Source organism: Mobula hypostoma, chromosome 10 (genome assembly GCF_963921235.1).
Source record: "Mobula hypostoma chromosome 10, sMobHyp1.1, whole genome shotgun sequence".
Taxonomy (NCBI): Eukaryota; Metazoa; Chordata; class Chondrichthyes; order Myliobatiformes; family Myliobatidae; genus Mobula; species Mobula hypostoma.
Genome location: NC_086106.1, coordinates 158,261 through 176,284, shown reverse-complemented (window position 1 = coordinate 176,284; position 18,024 = coordinate 158,261). Strand labels below are relative to the sequence as shown.

General features: G+C 45.6%; 1 protein-coding gene across 2 annotated transcripts in view; it reads left to right on the top strand.

Moving 5' to 3' along the window:
- LOC134352579 (tyrosine-protein kinase receptor UFO) overlaps positions 1 to 18,024 on the top strand; it is a 195,980-nt gene that overhangs the window by 71,075 nt on the left and 106,881 nt on the right. For both annotated transcript variants that reach the window (XM_063059831.1, XM_063059830.1), the window contains exon 5: positions 5,144 to 5,224. In XM_063059831.1, the coding sequence (XP_062915901.1) occupies positions 5,144 to 5,224 (81 nt within the window). The remainder of the gene's footprint in view (positions 1 to 5,143; positions 5,225 to 18,024) is intronic.

The window sequence follows — 18,024 nt, the reverse complement described above, 5'->3', positions numbered from 1 at the left end:
GCAGCGAGACCTCCATGGTAGCCAGCCATTCATTCAGAACGTCAACTAACGTTGACACTGCGAGACTGGCTGTGGATGACCATCTCCATCAATTAAGGATTAAAGCACTCACTGTCTCTTGCCATTCAATGGCATTACCATCACTAATTCATATCAATCAGGAGCAAATGATAAAGATAAAGATTAGTTTTATTTGTCACATGTACATCAAAACATACAGTGAAATGTGTCATTTGCATCAACGAGCAGCCAGGCCAAGGATGCACTGGGGGCAGCCCGTAAGTATCATCATACCTCCGGCACCAACAAAGCGTACACACAACTTAGTAACCCTGACTTGTATGCCTTTGGAATGCGCGAGGCAACTGGAGCACCCGGAGGAAACCTATGCAGTTATGCAGAGAATGTACAATCTCATCACAGACGGTGGTGAGATTTGAACCCAGATTGCTGGCACTGTAACAGCGTTATACGAACCACAACACTGCTGTGCCATCGTCAGAGTGGGCCATTTGCTCTGACGAGGTACAAAACACTAAAGAGTCTGTTTGCAACAGGGCTAAACAACTGTGATGAGCAGATTTCTGCAGTTCAGTCAGTGAACCTCCCTGTTGCCATGTTGAAGAGGGTTAGGGTTAGGGTTGAAGAGGTGCAATATGTGTACAGGAGAGAGAGAGAGGATTTCAAAGATACTGAAATGAAGAGAATAGGCAGAGCCTCATTGAGCACTGGCCTAAATCTCTGCTGTAGGTCTCTGACCATTGGCCTATCTGTGTTCTCTTCTCTGTTCGAGCCAGTTGAATCAGAATCAGAATCAGAATCCGGTTTATTGTCACTGACATGTTGTGAAATTTGTTGTTTTGTGGAAAGACATGAAAACTAACTCAAAAAGTTACATTCTAAAATAAGATAAAGAAATAGTACAAAAGAAGAATAGTGAGATAGTGTCCATGGATTCATGGAAGGGAAGAAGCTATTCCTAAATCATTAACTGTACATCCTTAGGCTCCTGTACCTCCTTTCTGATGGTAGTCATGAGAAGAGAGTACGTTCCGTATGGTGTATTCCTTCATTCAGAGGACCGCTCTTCTGCATTCAGAGTAACAGTTTCAGAGTCACAGAGACATAGAGCATGGGAACAGCCCTTCTGCCTACCCAGTTCATGCCGACCTTTCAGGACCCATTTTTACATTAATCTTACTCTAACTTATTTTGTTCTATCTACATTTTCATCAGCTCCACCCCTACCAAGTTCTATCACGTGTCTGACCCTTGGAGCAGATTGCTGTTGCATGCTGGGGCAGCAGGCTGAGGGTAGCAGACACCAACAGGATCAACCAACTCATTCGTAAGGCCAGTGATGTTGTAGGGATGGAACTGGACTCTCTGACGGTGGTGTCTGAAAAGGGGATGCTGTCCAAGTTACATGCCATCTTGGTCAATGTGTCCCATCCACTACATAATGTACTGGGTGGGCACAGGAGTACATTCAGCCAGAGACTCATTCCACCGAGATGCAGCACAGAGCGTCATAGGAAGTCATTCCTGCCTGTGGCCATCAAACTTTACAACTCCTCCCTTGGAGGGTCAGACACCCTGTGCCGATAGGCTGGTCCTGGACTTATTTCATAATTTACTGGCATAATTTACATATTACTATTTAACTATTTATGGTTCTATGACTATTTATTATTTATGGTGCAACTGTAACGAAAACCAATTTCCCCCGGGATCAATAAAGTATGACTATGACGATAATTAAGTTACCGCCCCTCATGTTTTTGAGACATTGGAAGAAACGGTAGCAGGACTTTGTGGGAGTTTTGGCACAGACAGGATGGATTGAGGGGTCTGTTTCTGTGTTGTAGTTTTCTATCTGACTCTATGTAGTACTCAAGTGAACCCATATGGTCATAGGGAGAACATGTAAAAATATGTAAACAACTCTGGAGGTTAGGAGTGAAACTAAGTCACTGAGGCTGTCAGACAGTGGCCCTAGTGACTGTGTAACTATGCTGTTAATTGATGAGTATGTTCAGGATTTTTATATACTCAGGGAATTAAGCATCACAGGGTTAGAGAAAAAAAATGTCACTGGGGTTTGATCTGTATACCAGAATAGGAACAAGGGCCAGAATGCCCCTCTAGTTCTTATCATCTCCCCTCCTTCCTAAAATCTAGTGATCCATGTGTTCATCACATACCTGTGCCCTGTGTTGGGTCTTGGGGGTCTTTGGTACTCATCCTGATGAGTAAAGGATGTTAATTAGACAGGCTAACTAAATGCTCACTGCGATATTAGGAAGATCCCTGTGTTATATCCTGTATCTTTTGTATGGTAACTTTGAACTTGAAGGATCCCACACTCTCTGCTCATGGAATATTCATCCCACTCCCGTCAGGGAGGAGGTACAGAGCATCCAGGCCAAAACCATCAAAAGCAGTGACTTTCCCCAAGCAGTAAGGCTGATCCACACCCCCAACCACCACTACTTTATCATTTCCTGTCGGTCACCTTCTGCACGGACACTCCCTCACCTTGCGTCACTTTATGGACATAAAATCAATCTATGTATATGAGCTATCTTCTCTATTTATATATTGTTTTATTACTGAGTTCTTTATTTTATTGTATATTTTGTGCTGCATCGTATCTGGAGTAATAATTATTTTGTTCTCCTTTGCATTTGTGTACGGGAAATGACATTAAACAATCTTGCATCTTGAATTGTGCAAAATATATAATCCTTCAATGTAATTTCTTTAAAAAAGAGGTCTAATCCTTTCCTTGGAAAAATACTTGAATGACTTGTATCATGGTATCTGGTAAAAGTATCAAAGAGAGGGGTGACACAGTGACATAGTGTTTAGTGTATGTGTTGGATTCCGCCGCTGTCTGTAAGGGGTATGTACCTTTTCCCTGTTACTATGTGGGTTTCATCCGGGTGCTCCGGTTTCCTCGCACTTCTAACGAGGTATGGGTTAGTAGGTTAACTGGTGTAGTTGGGCATCATGGCCTCGTTGGGCTGGAAGGGCCTGTTGCTGTGCTATACTTTGAAATAAATAAAAATAAAAATGGAAAGTCAGTGTGTAGATGGGTGAGTCAGCTGCCTTCGATGTGGTGTCTGTGGTTAATCCTCTCTCACCTCACATACAGTTAACGCTTTCCAATTAAAAATTCCCTCTGCCTGATTTATTGTTATGTTGAAATGCAAAAACATAGTAGAGAGGAAAGGGATTAAAACTAATTTTGTAGTTTGGGGAAGGGCGAACGAGTAAGCAAGATGGAGAGATGAAATGACTGAGGATAGTCACACTGGGAAAGAGGAGAGTCAGGGTCATATATACAAGCAGTTAAAATACAGGGGCATGTTGATGTAGTTTTACAGGTACCATGGTTAAGCTTATGAACAAATGATAGGAGGACTGGCCTTATCATCTTGACTTCGAATCCTATCACAACAACTGTGGGGTAAAAAAACTGCTGGGGGAACACAGTGGGTCAAGCTGCATCTGAAGGTGAGTGGTGTTGGGAAGAAATTTGTTAACATTTTGGGTCAATACCTTATGTCACAACTGAGAGAAGAGAGGAAAGATAAGATTTTTTTGGTAAGATTTTAAGATAAGATTAGTTTTATTCAGAGAGAGTGCAGAGGAGATTTACCAGGATGCTGGCTAGACTACAGAGCTTGTCTTGTAAGGATAGGTTGAACAAGTTAGGGCTTTTCTTTTTGGATATGAAGGAGGATGAGAGGTGACTTGAGAGAAGTGTACAAGATGATAAGAGGCAAAGATCATGTGGACAGCCAGAGATATCTTCCCAGGGCAGGAAAAGCTAATACAAGGGAGCATCATTTTAAGGCAATTGGAGGGAAAAATAGGGGAGATGTCAGAGGTATGCTTTTTACACACAGAGTGATGGGTTCATGGAACGCCCTGCCAGGGGCGGTAGTAGAATCAAATACATTAGGGACATTTAAGAGACTCTTAGGTACATTGTTGATACAGAAGTTAAGGGCTATGTAGGAGGGAAGGGTTAGATTGATCTTAGAGTAGGTTAAAAAGTTGCCACAACATTGTGGGTCAAAGGTCCAGTACTGTGCTCTAATGTTTTATGTTCTATTATAAGATAAGATAATCTCCTCATTGATCTCCACTTAGATGCTCTGGTCTCCCAAGGGCGTGTGAGCCAGTATATTAATTAGTCATTGGAAATTGCATCCAGTGGTAGAATCTGGGGCAGTTGATGGCAATGTCATAGATTCATAGTCATAAAAATGAACAGCTCCGGAACAGCCCATTCAGCCCATCTAGTCTGTACCAAACCATTTAAACTGCCTGCTCCCAAAGAACTGCACCGGACCATAGCCCTCCATGTGCACGGGGAAGAGTAAAATGGATTTGACGTTAGGATAGGATTTGTGTAAATATGCATGGTTTGTGGTCAGTGTGGACTTTGTGAGCTAAAGGGCCTTTTACTCTATCAATAACTCTACCACAGGAGGTTTACAGAGGGCTATAGGACAAACACAGGCCAAAGGGCCTAGCTCAAGTAGTCAGCAGAGACAAGTTGGGCTGAAGGGCCTGCTTTTGAGCTGTATAACTTCTACTACTACTACTATGTCGACTCAGGCCTAGGGGGCCGGCGTCGGGCATGATGACGGACTCTCCACTTCTCCCTCTCCCACATCAGTGTGTTCAGTTCATCTACATTAGCCATGCCCCTGTCTTCTAGGAGCGTGTTGACCATAGTCGTGGGAGGGCGCCCAGGGTTCATCCTCTGTATAACTTAATTAACGCAAATTATGGAGCATAAGAATATAAACTTTGAAGAGGCCATTTTCTGGGTAACTACAACTTCCACAATAAATATTGACAAAGTCGTTTTGGCATTGGGGAAAGCAAATGAAATTGGAAGGTAAATGGGGCAACCTCAGAGTAAGTGGACAAACCTTGGAGTTGGTGGACATGCAAGAGGCTTGACTTTAACATCTGAGTTGTTTCTTTGTCATATCTATTCGTGCCTGGACTTGATTCATGCCTGGTTTCAACCTGTGCCACGACTTAATCCGTGCCTGGCCTCGTTCTGTGCCTGGGCTCATTCCATGCCAGCAAGACTAACTGCAGATCCTTGTCTCTGCAGGACTGCGGAAGTCAACAACCTTCCGGTGCGAGGCTCACAACGCCAAAGGAGTTGCCACCTCCAGGACTGCCACAATCAGAAGTAAGTGTATCCCTGTGGTGTCAGTGGGTTTTCAGGGTGGGCGTTGTGGACAGATATTGTTGCAGTTCCATGTGCCCTGGGTGTAGTGAAGGTCAACCCTCATCATTCCAGGGACATGATCTTTGGGATACCAGCAGGGTGACTGTGGGGGAGCAGAACCTGTCAGCAATTGATATGTAGCATATGGAATTTCACCAGCCTCAGGTCTGAAAGGAGTATCCGTCGATTACCTTGGGCTGAAGAGGTTGTTGCAGGCCGTGATGCAAAGCTGAGACAGAGTGAGCAATGGGGAGCAAGGTACTCGGAAGGTGGGGGTCTGAGGGGAAATTTACCATAGGAGATGATGTCCATGGGGTCTACCTTAGGATTGAGGGTCCAACAGGGTAAAGCTCAGGAATGAGGTCCAACTTAGGAATGAGAGTCTGAGAGGGTCTATGTAAAGAATAAGGCTCCAAGGAGGTTTATGCCAGGAATTAGGATCTGTGAGGAAGTCTACCATGGCGTAGGCTCCGCCACAGAAGGAGAGTTTGAGTGGAAGTCGACCACATGGGGTGGAGTCGAGTGGGCATACTACAGAAAATGGTGTTTGAAGGTGGTCTACCTCATAACAAAAGGTCTGAAAGGAAATTACCACAGGGGATGGGGTCTACCTCAGGGGTAGGGCATGAGGGAAAGTCTACCACAGGGTTGGGGTACGAGGGAAAGTCTACCACAGGGTTGGGGTACGAGGGAACGTCTACCTCAGGGTTGGGGTGCGAGGGAACGTCTACCTCAGGGTTGGGGTACGAGGGAAAGTCTACCACAGGAGGTGGAATAGGGTGGAAGTCTACAACAGGGGGTGGGTTAGGGGGACGATAGGATGTCTTCAACAGGAGGTGGAGGACGAAGGGGTCTATCACAGGGTGTGGGGTATGAGGGGAAGTCTCACACGGGAGATGGGATAGAGGGGAAGTCTACAACAGGGGTGCATTAGGAGGTAGCCTAACACAGGTGGTGGGGTACGACAGGATATGTACCTCAGGAGGTGGGGTATGAGGGTGTCTATCACAGAGGGTCAGGTATGAGGGAAAGTCTACCACAGGGTAGGTTCAAGGTGAAATCTATGGCAGGTGGTGGGGTTCGAGGGCAAGTCTTCCATAGAGGATGGGGTTGAGTGTGAGTCTACCTCCAGGGTGCATTCAAGGGTAAGTCAATCATAGGAGGTGGGGGCAAGGATAAGTTGACCATAGGTGGTGGGGATCGAGTGGTAGTCTACCACAGAGAGTGGGATCTAGCATGGGGGTGGGATTGAGGGGAAGTCTACCACAGGGAGTAGGTTTAATAGTAAGTCCACCACAGAGGTTGGGATCAAGGGGAGATCTACGATAAGGAGTGTGATCAAGGGGAAGTCTATCACAGGGGGTGGGTGTCATGAGCAGGTCTACCACAGGGTCTGGGATCCAGAGGAAGTCTACCATGATGGGAGATCTACTACAGGTGTTGGGGTTGAGAGATCTACCACAGATGTGGGGGGTGGGTTGAAGGGAGGTCTACCACAGGGAGTGGGTCGAGGGGTGATTTACCACAGTGGTGTCGGGTTTTAAGACCATAAGACATAGTAGCAAAATTGGGCCATTTGGCCCATCAAGTCTGCTCTACCATTCAATGACAGCTGATCCTATTTTACCCTTCTCAGCACCACTCCCTGGCCTTTTCCCCATAACCTTTGATGCCATGGCCAATCAAGAACCTATCAATCTCCGACTTAATACACCCTACCACCTGGCCTCCACAGCTGCCTGTGGTAACAAATTCACCACCCTCTGGCTAAAGAAATTTTTCCACATCTCTGTTTTAAATGGACGCCCCTCTATCCTGAGGCTGTGCCCTCTTGTTCTAGACTCCCTCACCATGGAGAACATCCTTTTCACATCTACTCTGTCTAGGCCTTTCAAGATTCGAAAGGTTTCAATGAGATTCCCCCCATTATCCTTATAAATTCCAGAGAGTACAAGCCCAGAGCCATCAAATGTTCCTCATATGATAACCCTTTTATTCCTGGAATCATCCCTGTGAACCTCCTCTGAATGCTCTCCAATGTCAACACATCTCTTCTTAGATAAGGAGTCCAAAGCAATTCATAATAATCAAGGTGAGGCCTCACCAGTGCCTTATAAAGCCTCTCTCACATCCCTGCTCTTATATTTTAGACCTCTTGAAATGAATGCCAACATTGCATTTGTCTTCCTAACCACCGACTCAACCTGCAAGTCAATCTTTAATCAAGCTGCCTCCTACCAATCAGCCAATGCTTTAATTTTCCTATAATACCATGGGCTCTTAACTTGGTAAGCACCCTCACATGTGACACTGTCAAAGGCCTTCAGAAAGTCCAAATAAAGGACATCTATTGCATCCCCTTTATCTATCCTACTTGTAATCTCAAAGAATTCCAACAGGTTCATCAGGTAAGATTTTCCCTTAAGGAAACCATGCTGACTTTGTCCTATCTTGCCCTGTGTCACCAAGTGCTACATAACCTCATCCTTAACGACTGACTCCAACATCTTTCCAAGCACTGAGGTTAGGCTAACTGGTCTGTAATTTCCTTTCTGCTGCCTCCCTCCTTTCATAAAGAGTGGAGTGACATTTGCAATTTTCCAGTCCTCTGGCATCATTCCAGAGTCCAATGATTCTTGAAGGGTCATTACCATAATATTCTTGAAAGGTCTCTACCATTGCCTCTTTCAGAACCCTAGGGTGCTTCATCTGGTCCAGGTAACTTATGAACCTTCAGGTCTTTCAGCTATTTGAGCACCTTCTCCCTTGTAATAGTAACTGCACTCACTTCTGTTCCCTCACACGCTTTAACATCTGGCACACTGATAGTGTCTTCCACAGTGAAGACTAATGCAAAATACTCATTTAGTTCATCTACCATCTCCTGTTATTATTTCTCCGGCCTCATTTTCTAGCGGTCCTATATCCACTGTCATCTCTGTTTTATTTTTTATATTTTTCAAAAAGCTTTTTTTATCCATTTTATTATTCTTTGCTAGCTTGCTTTCATATTTCATATTTTCCCTCTTAATGATTCTTTTAGATGCTATCTGTAGGTTTTTAAAAGCTTCCCTATCCTCTATCTTCCTGCTAATTTTTGCTTTTTTATATGCCCTCTCTTTTGTTTTTACGTTAGCTTTGACTTGCCTTTTAAGCCATGGTTGTACGATTTTACAGTTTGAGTATTTCTTTGTTTTTGGAATACATCTATCCTGCACCTTCCTCATTTTTCCCAGAAACTCTAGCCATTGCTCCTCTGCTGACATCCCTGCCAAAGGCTCCTTCCAGTTTACTTTGGCCAACTCCTCTCCCATACCATTGTAATTTCCTTTACTCCACTGAAATACTGCTATGTTAAACTTTACTTTCTCCCCGTCAGATTTCAAGTTGAACTCAATCATATGGGATCACTGCTTCCTAAGTGTTCCTTTACCTCAAGCTCCCTAATCACCTCTGGTTCATTACCTAACACCCAATCCAGTATAGCTGATCCCCAGGTAGGCTCAATGACAATCTGCTCGAAAAGCCATCTTGTAGGCATTCAACAAATTCACTGTTTTGAGATCATTACCAACCTGATTTTCCCAATCGACCAGCATGTTGAAATCTCCCATGACCATCTTAAGATTACCCTTTTGACATGCCTTTTCTATTTCCTGTTGTTATCTATAATCCACATCCCAGCTACTGTTTGGAGGCCTGTATATAACTGCCATCAGGTTCCTTTTAGCCTTGGATTTTCTTAACTAAACTCACAAGTATTCAACATCTTCCGATCCCACCTTTCTAATGATTTGATGCCATTCTTTACCAGCAGAGCCACGCCACTCGCTCTGCTTACCTTCCTATCCCTCCAATGCAGTGTGTAACCTTGGAAATTCAGCTCCCAACCACAACCATCGTTCAGCCACAATTCATTGATGGCCACATCATACCTGACAATCTGTCAAAGTGCAACAAGATCATCCACCTTATTTCTTAGACTCTGTGTATTGAGATGTAACACTTTGAGTACTGTACTTGCTACCCTAATACACTGATACTCACTCTGTTGGCTGCAGTTTTCCCTATCATTTGTTTGCCCTTCCTGACAGTCCGACTGCACACTATCCTTGCTCTTTTCCAACTGTCCTATCCCGAGTCTCTTCACTCTGGTTTCCATCCTCCTGCCAAGTTAGTTGAAACCCTCCCCAACAGAGCTAATAAACCTGCTTGCGAGAATATCGGTTCCCCTCAGGTTCAGGTGCAGCCTATCCCTTTTGCGGGCTCTATTTCAGGGGGTGGTTGAATTAGGAATGAGGATGTGAGGGAGAGTGGAGAATGACACGGATGCAACTCCAAGGTCGGTCCGTTGCTCCTTCCTGCTCATGTAACCTGCCAGCCACTGAGGTGACACAGAGAACTGTGACTGGTTCCGGTGCTGAAGGGAGTGCTTTTCGAAACTATTGGGATATCTTCCCTGTCTCTGTTATGCTGTTTCTGGCTGACAGTTTTTAACCTTCCATACATAGCGGGTCTATTTAAAAATCCCTTTCTGTCACCTGGATGCATCCACTTCAATCGTCTGGGTGGGGTGCACGTCTGCCTTTTTCATTTCCTCTTCTGGAAGACGTTTCATCACAGTATTACTGAGTACAGGAGAGACACACTTATTGGACCCACACAGTAAACTGAGGATCAGGCGATTGATACAAGTATAAACACAGAGGTGACTCAGCAACCAGCGTGCTCTCACTCTGGCTTTCTTGCTGTGCAGTCACCAAATTCTCAGAAGCAGCAGTGATTGGGAAAATGGTTAAAAATAGTCTATTGTAGGATGTTTGAGGAAGTGTTCAGTTTCTTTCCACTTCTGACTCTGTCTTTCTCTCTCCCTCACTCCCAGTCTCTGCATCACACTTGGCCTTCCGTCTCTGCACTGCTCTGCTTCCCTGTCGTTCTTCTCTCTCTCTCTTTCTGCCTGTCTGCCTATCTCTGACGCACTTTTACTATCACACACTCTTTTTCTCTTTCATTTTCTCTCTCATACTCTGCCTTCCTTTCTCTGTTGAACACAACCTTGCTCTCTCTCTGTCTCTTTGTCTCTCTGTCTGACTATCTCCCCCTCACACAGATACACGATCACTTCTGGCCTCTCCCTCCTCCCTCCTCTCCTTCAGTCACGGGTAGTGTAGCTGTGATCTAGACTGTAGTTTGGGGTCTGTGTGTGTGTGTTGTGTGTGTGTGTGTGTGTGTGTGTGTGTCTTTGTGTGTCTGTGTCTGTCTATGTCTCTGTGTGTGTATGTGTGTGTGGTGGACCCTGCCAGCTTTGCTGAGGACACTGAGATGGCACAGGTGGTGGGCATGGACAGTTCCCCTGTCAGATGACACTCCCATTCATAGACTACATTTTCACTGCCTACACAACTGACCAGCTGTTCCCAAGGAGCTGCCATTGACCTGCACGGGAACGTTCAGAGGTCCCGAGTACAGTCTGCTCTTTGTCTTTAGCCTGCTTACTGCACGAACTGTGGAAGAATTGCTCCTCCCCAGAACAGTGACCATTAGCCTGTGTTTCCAATTCACCTCTTTACCAAGAAGTTCACTCATGGGATCTGTCAACCCTGCAAAAGTCATTGATGCTCCCACAGTCGAAACCGGCTCCTGTTTTTTTTCACCCCAATGGAACTGCATTAGACTAAAAGACATAGTAGAATTAGACCATTCAGCCCATTGAGTCAGTTCCACCATTTGACCATGGCTGATTTATTATCTCTCTCATCCTCATTCTGTTGCCTTCTTCTTCCTTCCAATGCCTTCACCAATCAAGGACCTATAAACTTCCACTTTAAATGTACCAAATGAATTGGCTTTGATGGCCATCTGTGGCAATGAATTCCACAGATTCTCCACCCTCTGACCAAAGAAATACCTCATCAAGTCTGTTCTAAAGGATGTCTGTGTATTCTGAGGCTGTGCCCTCTGGTCCTAGAGTCCCCTGCCATAGGAAACACCCTCCATGCATCCACTCTATCTAGGGCTTTTCAATATTCAGTAGGTTTCGATGAGATCCTTTCTCATTCTTCTAAACTCCAGCAAGTACAGGCCCAGAGCCATCAAACACTCTTCATATGTTAACTCTTTCATTCCTGTGATTATTCTCATCAATCTCCTCCGGAGCCTCCTCAAAGCCAGTATGTCTTTTCTTAGATATGGACGTTGAAGCCTCCACCTGGTATTCAACCCTAGTTACGTTCACCTTTGGACTTTCCTGCCCCTCCCCATTACTCTCTCTACTTATGCAATTGTTTGTTAACCTAAATGAATAACTTATTTCCATCTGAACCTTCACTCACTTTGTTTCATTTTCTTCTTCCTTCATTCATTCCTTCAGCTTCCTGCAGCTACTGCCGTGTCAGCTGGCTTGCCTCCCACCCCCTCCCCCTGGTTTCACCGCTCCAACATTCCTCCTTCCTGCCACCTGCCAGACAGCAGCATCTGGGGGAGGTAAGGGAGCTCTTCGTTGTTTTTCTAGTCATGCAGACACTCTGAGGTTCAAAGCAGTTGGCGAAGTTGATGAAATGGATCGGAGTGCAGAATTCAATCATCTCCCTGGGCCTCACTAAATAGAAGCCAAGCTAAACTGCAGTCCCACATCTTTTAAAACTGTACACATCTTGGATCCCATCTTGCATCATCATAACTGATGGGTCCCAGATCTCACAATACTTTATTACAGATCACCATGGAATTTCCATTTGACATTTGAGTGTAGAAAGAATGAAGTAACAACATTTCTTTCACTGTAAAGAATCTGATTTGTTCTTGCGTGAGTTTTCCATGCCGTGTGTACACTCCAATGAGGCCCAGTCGCTTTAAACTCTCCAAGCGGTTCTCCTCTCTGCCAGTGGCTGAGGGCCACGTGTCATCTTCCCTCAGAACCTGTTCTCGTTTATTCTGTTGACGTATTCTCCCCTTAACAATCTCACATTCCATTCCTTGGTCTCCTCTCCTGTGCTCTTCCTCCTTTTTTGTCTCTCTGCTCTCTTTTTCACTCTCAGTCTCTCTTTGCCTCCCTTTCTCATTCTTTCCTCTTCTCTCTTTATCCCCATCCCTGTTTTCTCTTTCTACTGAATCATTTTTACTCTTTGTCTCTTTTCTCTTGCTTTGTATTTTCTATTTTCTCTTTTACTTTTACCTTTGTTCTATTTCTATCTATTTTCCCTTTCTCTCCCCCCTCCATCTCTATTTATCTCTCATTCCCTTTCTTTTGTGTTCTCTGTCTCTCTTTCTCCCTTCCCTGTTTGTTTCTCTGTTGAAGACTTTTGCCCACCCCTTCCTCCCAAGTAATTTCAATATTCAGCTGGCACCCCTTTCACTCAACAGCTAGAGAATTGAGGGTTCAAAGTCTGCTCCAAGGAACTGAATTCATCCCTACTTGCATTTGAAAGAGACATATGACAATGAGTGAGGAAGATCTCTTCACTATCCTGGCCAATGGTCCCTCAACCTCTGCCTCACTGCTGTTTGGGAAGGATTGCTGAATACAATAGACAATAGACAATAGGTGCAGAAGTAGACCATTCGGCCCTTCGAGCCTGCATCGCCATTCTGAGATCATGGCTGATCATCTACTATCAATACCCGGTTCCTGCCTTGTCCCCATAACCCTTGATTCCCCTATCCATAAGATACCTATCTAGCTCCTTCTTGAAAGCATCCAGAGAATTGGCCTCCACTGCCTTCTGAGGCAGCGCGTTCCACACCTCCACAACTCTCTGGGAGAAGAAGTTCCTCCTCAACTCTGTCCTAAATGACCTACCCCTTATTCTTAAACCATGCCTTCTGGTACTGGACTCTCCCAGCATCTGGAACATATTTCCTGCCTCTATCTTGTCCAATCCCTTAATAATCTTATATGTCTCAATCAGATCCCTCCTCAATCTCCTTAATTCCAGTGTGTACAAGCCCAGTCTCTCTAACCTCTCTGCGTAAGACAGTCCAGACATCCCAGGAATTAACCTAGTGAACCTACGCTGCACCTCCTCCACAGCCAGGATGTCGTTCCTTAACCCTGGAGACCAAAACTGCACACAATACTCCAGGTGTGGTCTCACCAGGGCCCTGTACAAATGCAAAAGGATTTCCTTGTTCTTGTACTCAATTCCCTTTGTAATAAAGGCCAACATTCCATTAGCCTTCTTCACTGCCTGCTGCACTTGCTCATTCACCTTCAGACACTGATGAACAAGTACTCCTAGATCTCTTTGTATTTCTCACCTAACTCCACACCGTTCAGATAATAATCTGCCTTCCTGTTCTTGCTCCCAAAGTGAATAACCTCACACTTATTCACATTAAACACCATCTGCCAAGTTTCTGCCCACTCACCCAGCCTATCCAAGTCACCTTGAATTCTCCTAACATCCTCATCTCATGTCACACTGCCACCCAGTTTAGTATCATCAGCAAACTTGCTGATGTTATTCACAATGCCTTCCTCTAAATCATTGACGTAAATCGTAAACAGCTGAGGTCCCAATACCGAGCCCTGTGGCACCCCACTAGTCACCACCTGCCATTCCGAGAAACACCCATTCACTGCTACCCTTTGCTTTCTATCTGCCAACCAGTTTTCTGTCCCATGTCAATATCCTCCCCCCAATGCCTTGAGCTGTGATTTTACCCACCAATCTCCTATGTGGTACCTTATCAAATGCCTTCTGAAAGTCAAGGTACACCACATCCACTCGATCTCCCGCGTCTATCTTCCTGGTTACATCCTTGAAAAACTCCAATAGATTAGTCAAGCATGATTTGCCCTTGGTAAATCCATGCTGGCTTGGCCCAATCCTATCACTGCTATCAAGATATGCAGCTATTTCATCTTTAATAATGGACTCTAGCACTTTCCCCACTACTGATGTTAGGCTAACAGGGCGATAGTTCTCTGTTTTTTCCCTCCCTCCTTTCTTAAAAAGTGGGATAACATTAGCCATTGGCCAATCCTCAGGAACTGATCCTGAATCTAAGGAACATTGGAAAGTGATCACCAATGCATCCGCAATTTCCAGAATCACCCCCTTTAGTACCCTAGGATGCAGACCATCTGGACCTGGGGATTTGTTAGCCTTCAGTCCCATCAGTCTACTCATCACTGTTTCCTTCCTAATGTCAATCTGTTTCAGTTCCTCTGTTACCCTATGTCCTTGGCCCATCCATACATCTGGGAGATTGCTTGTGTCTTCCCTAGTGAAGACAGATCCAAAGTACTTACTAAATTTGTCTGCTATTTCTCTGTTTCCCATAACAATTTCTCCCAATTCATTCTTCAAGGGCCCAACATTGTTCTTAACTATCTTCCCTCTCTTCACATACCTAAAAAAACTTTTGCTATCCTCCTTTATATTCCAAGCTAGCTTGCATTCATACCTCATTTTTTTCTCCCCGTATTGCCTTTTCAGTTAAGTTCTGTTGCTCCTTAAAAATTTCCCAATCATCCGTCTTCCCACTCACCTTAGCTCTGTTATACTTTTTTAATGCTATGCTATCTCTGACTTACTTTGTCAACCACTGTGGCCACTTTCGCCCCTTTGAATCCTTCCTTCTCCGGGGGATGAACTGATTTTGCACCTTGTGCATTATTCCCAAGAATACCTGCCATTGCTGTTCCACTGTCTTTTCTGCTAGGATATCCGACCAGTCAACTTTGGCCAGCTCCTCCCTCATGGCTCCATAGTCTCCTTTGTTCAACTGCAATACTGACACTTCTGATCTGTCCTTATCCCTCTCAACTTGCAGATAAAAACTTAGCGTATTATGGTCACTACCTCCTAATGGCTCCTTTACTTCAAGATCACTTATCAAATCCTGTTCATTGCACAACACTAAATCCAGAATAGCCTTATCCCTGGTCGGCTCTCGTACAAGCTGCTCCAAAAATGCATCCCGTAGGCACTCTACAAACTCCCTATCCTGGGGTCCAGTACCAACCTGATTTTCCCAGTTCACCTGCATGTTGAAATCACCCATAACTACTGCGATATTTCCTTTGCCACATGCCATTGTTAACTCCCTATTCAACCTGCACCCAATATCCATGCTACTGTTTGGGGGCCTGTAGATAACACCTATTAGGGTCTTTTTGCCCTTACTGTTCCTGAGTTCTATCCACACTGACTCTACTTCTCCTGATTCTATGTCCCCCCTTGCAAGGGACTGAATCTCATTCCTCACCAACAGGGGGCTACCCCACCCCCTCTGCCCGCCTTTCTGTCCCTTCGGTAGCACGTATACCCTTGTACATTCAATTCCCAGGTCTGTTCCCCCTGCAGCCATGTCTCCGTTATCCCAATAACATCATAGTTACCCATTCACACCTGAGCTTCAAGCTCATCCGCCTTATTTCTGACACTTCGTGCATTCAGATATAGAATTTTTAACCCATTTCTCCTCTCTCTGTTTAAATCGCTACCTATTGTGCATAACCCAGCTCCCCGAACTCTCACCGGGCTATACGCCCCTTGAATTTTGTTGTCCTTCTTAAATTTACTTACTCTTTCTGCACATTTAACTCCATGCTCCGTCAGACCATCCCTCTGCACATGTATCCTCCTTATCACTCGTTCCGCCTCACCTTTCTCTACTTCACACTTAATATTCCGGAACCATGTAGTCCCCACCTGTCCTTTATACTTCATCTCGCTATCCTCTCTCACCTTCTGGATCCCTGCCCCCTGCAAATTTAGTTTAAACCCCCCCAAGCAGCACTAGCAAACTTTCCTGCAAGAATGTTAGTACCCCTCCAGTCCAGGTGTAAACGGTCCCGTCGGAACAGATCCCACCTTCCCTGGAACAAAGCCCAATTATCTAAAAACCTGAGGCCCTCCCTCCTGCACCATCCTCTCAGCCACGTATTGATCTGTATAATCCTTCTGTTCTTTGCCTCACTCGCACGTGGCACAGGTAGCAATCCTGAGATTGTTACCCTGGAGGTCCTGCCCTTCAGCTTCGCACCCTGAACTCACTACGCAAGACCCCCTCACTCTTCCTACCCACGTCGTTGGTCCCTACATGGACCACAACATCTGGATTCTTGCCCTCCCTCTCGAGAATAACCTGCACCCGATCTGAGATGTCCCGGACCCCGGCACCAGGGAGGCAACATACCATCCGAGACTCCTGATCTCCCCCAAAAAATCTCCTATCTGCCCCCTGACTATAGAATCCCCTATCACTACCGCTGTCCTCTCTTCCCTCGTCCCCTTCTGAGTCGAGGGTCCTACCTCAGTGCCAGAGACAGGACCACTGCAACTTGTTCCTGGTACGTCATCCCCACCAACAGTATCCAAAATGGTATACTTATTGTTGATGGGAATGACCACAGGGGTGCTCTGCTCTCTCTGCCTGCTCCCCCTCCATCTCCTGACAGTCACCCAGTTGCCTACCTCCCGTATTTTTGGTGTGACTACCTCCCGATAACTGTTATCTATCTCTGTCTCTGCCTCCCGAATGATCCGTAGTTCATTCAGCTCCAGCTCCAATTCCCTAACTCACTCTGATAGGAGCTGCAGCTGGATGCAGGTGTGATCATCAGGGACAACTGCGTTGACCCTGACCTCCCACATACTGCATACGGAGCACACCACTGCTCTAACTATCTCCCCCATTACCTGATCCCAGATTAATCAGAATAAATGAAAAAGTACCTACCGACCTTACCTTTTTTCCTCAGCAAGCACGTACTCAGGCTCACTGATTACCTCTCACTGAAGACCCCCTTACGCCGAAGCCCACTGAGCCAAAGCCCAGCACTCTGCTCCCGTGCACTCCGCTGCCCGTGCCTGAAAGTGGGTCTCTTTTTAAACTCCGTGCTCGCCGCTGATGTCACCCACGCCTGCGCAGTTTTACCTTCCTCAGGTAATGCCTAGGCAGTCCCGATCTTCCTCAGCCTACCTACAACAGCTGATCCTCCGATCCTCCAATCTCCAAACTCTGTGTCGCTGTAATTTGCCCCTCGTGTGGATGAGGGGTGGAATCTAGGGGCAGTTGGGTATGTTAATTGTCTGCAGTAATATTCCCCCAGTGTGTGTGAGGGGTGGAATCTGGGGAGAATAAAATGCGATTAACGTGGGATTAGCTTAACCAGGTGAATGGTTGGAATGGAAGCAGCGGGCTGCAGGGCCTGTTCGATTGCTCTCTGATTCTTTCTAATCCTCTCAATGATCCGTGGAAGTTGGTAAATTGTACCTGGAGCTCCTTACTGCCCCCATCTCCCAATCCCTCTGGAGGACAAGCTATTGTAAAACCTTAAGATGAAGGAGACCTTAAAACATGGGAGTAAAATTAGAGCATTTGACCAGCATCTCTACTGTGCGCTTCCACTCCCCAAATCTAGAGTGCTCAGTGGGTGAATGCTCCACCCAGTGTGGAACCACAATAAAAGGACAGCGCAAAAGGCCGTTTGACACAGTGCATCTATGCTGCTGTGGAAGAAAGCGGGGCAGAGATTTCTAAGTTTCTAATGGCTTCCCTGTGCAGGGAGTTTACTAGCTCTGAAGTAATGCCCTTTTGTTCGAAATACCCAACATGAAGAACTTGTTCTCTCCGGTCACCTGCTTACTTGTGATATGTTATCTTTAACACACAAGTTAGCACAGGCCAGATCTGCACAACTGTCTCTGTAGAGGGGTGCAGGCCTCTCTCACTGGTCTCTAGGGAGGTTGGCTCTGGGTTCACCCATAGGGTGTGGCTGGTGTCAGAAGGCACCCAGAAGACCGGTTGGA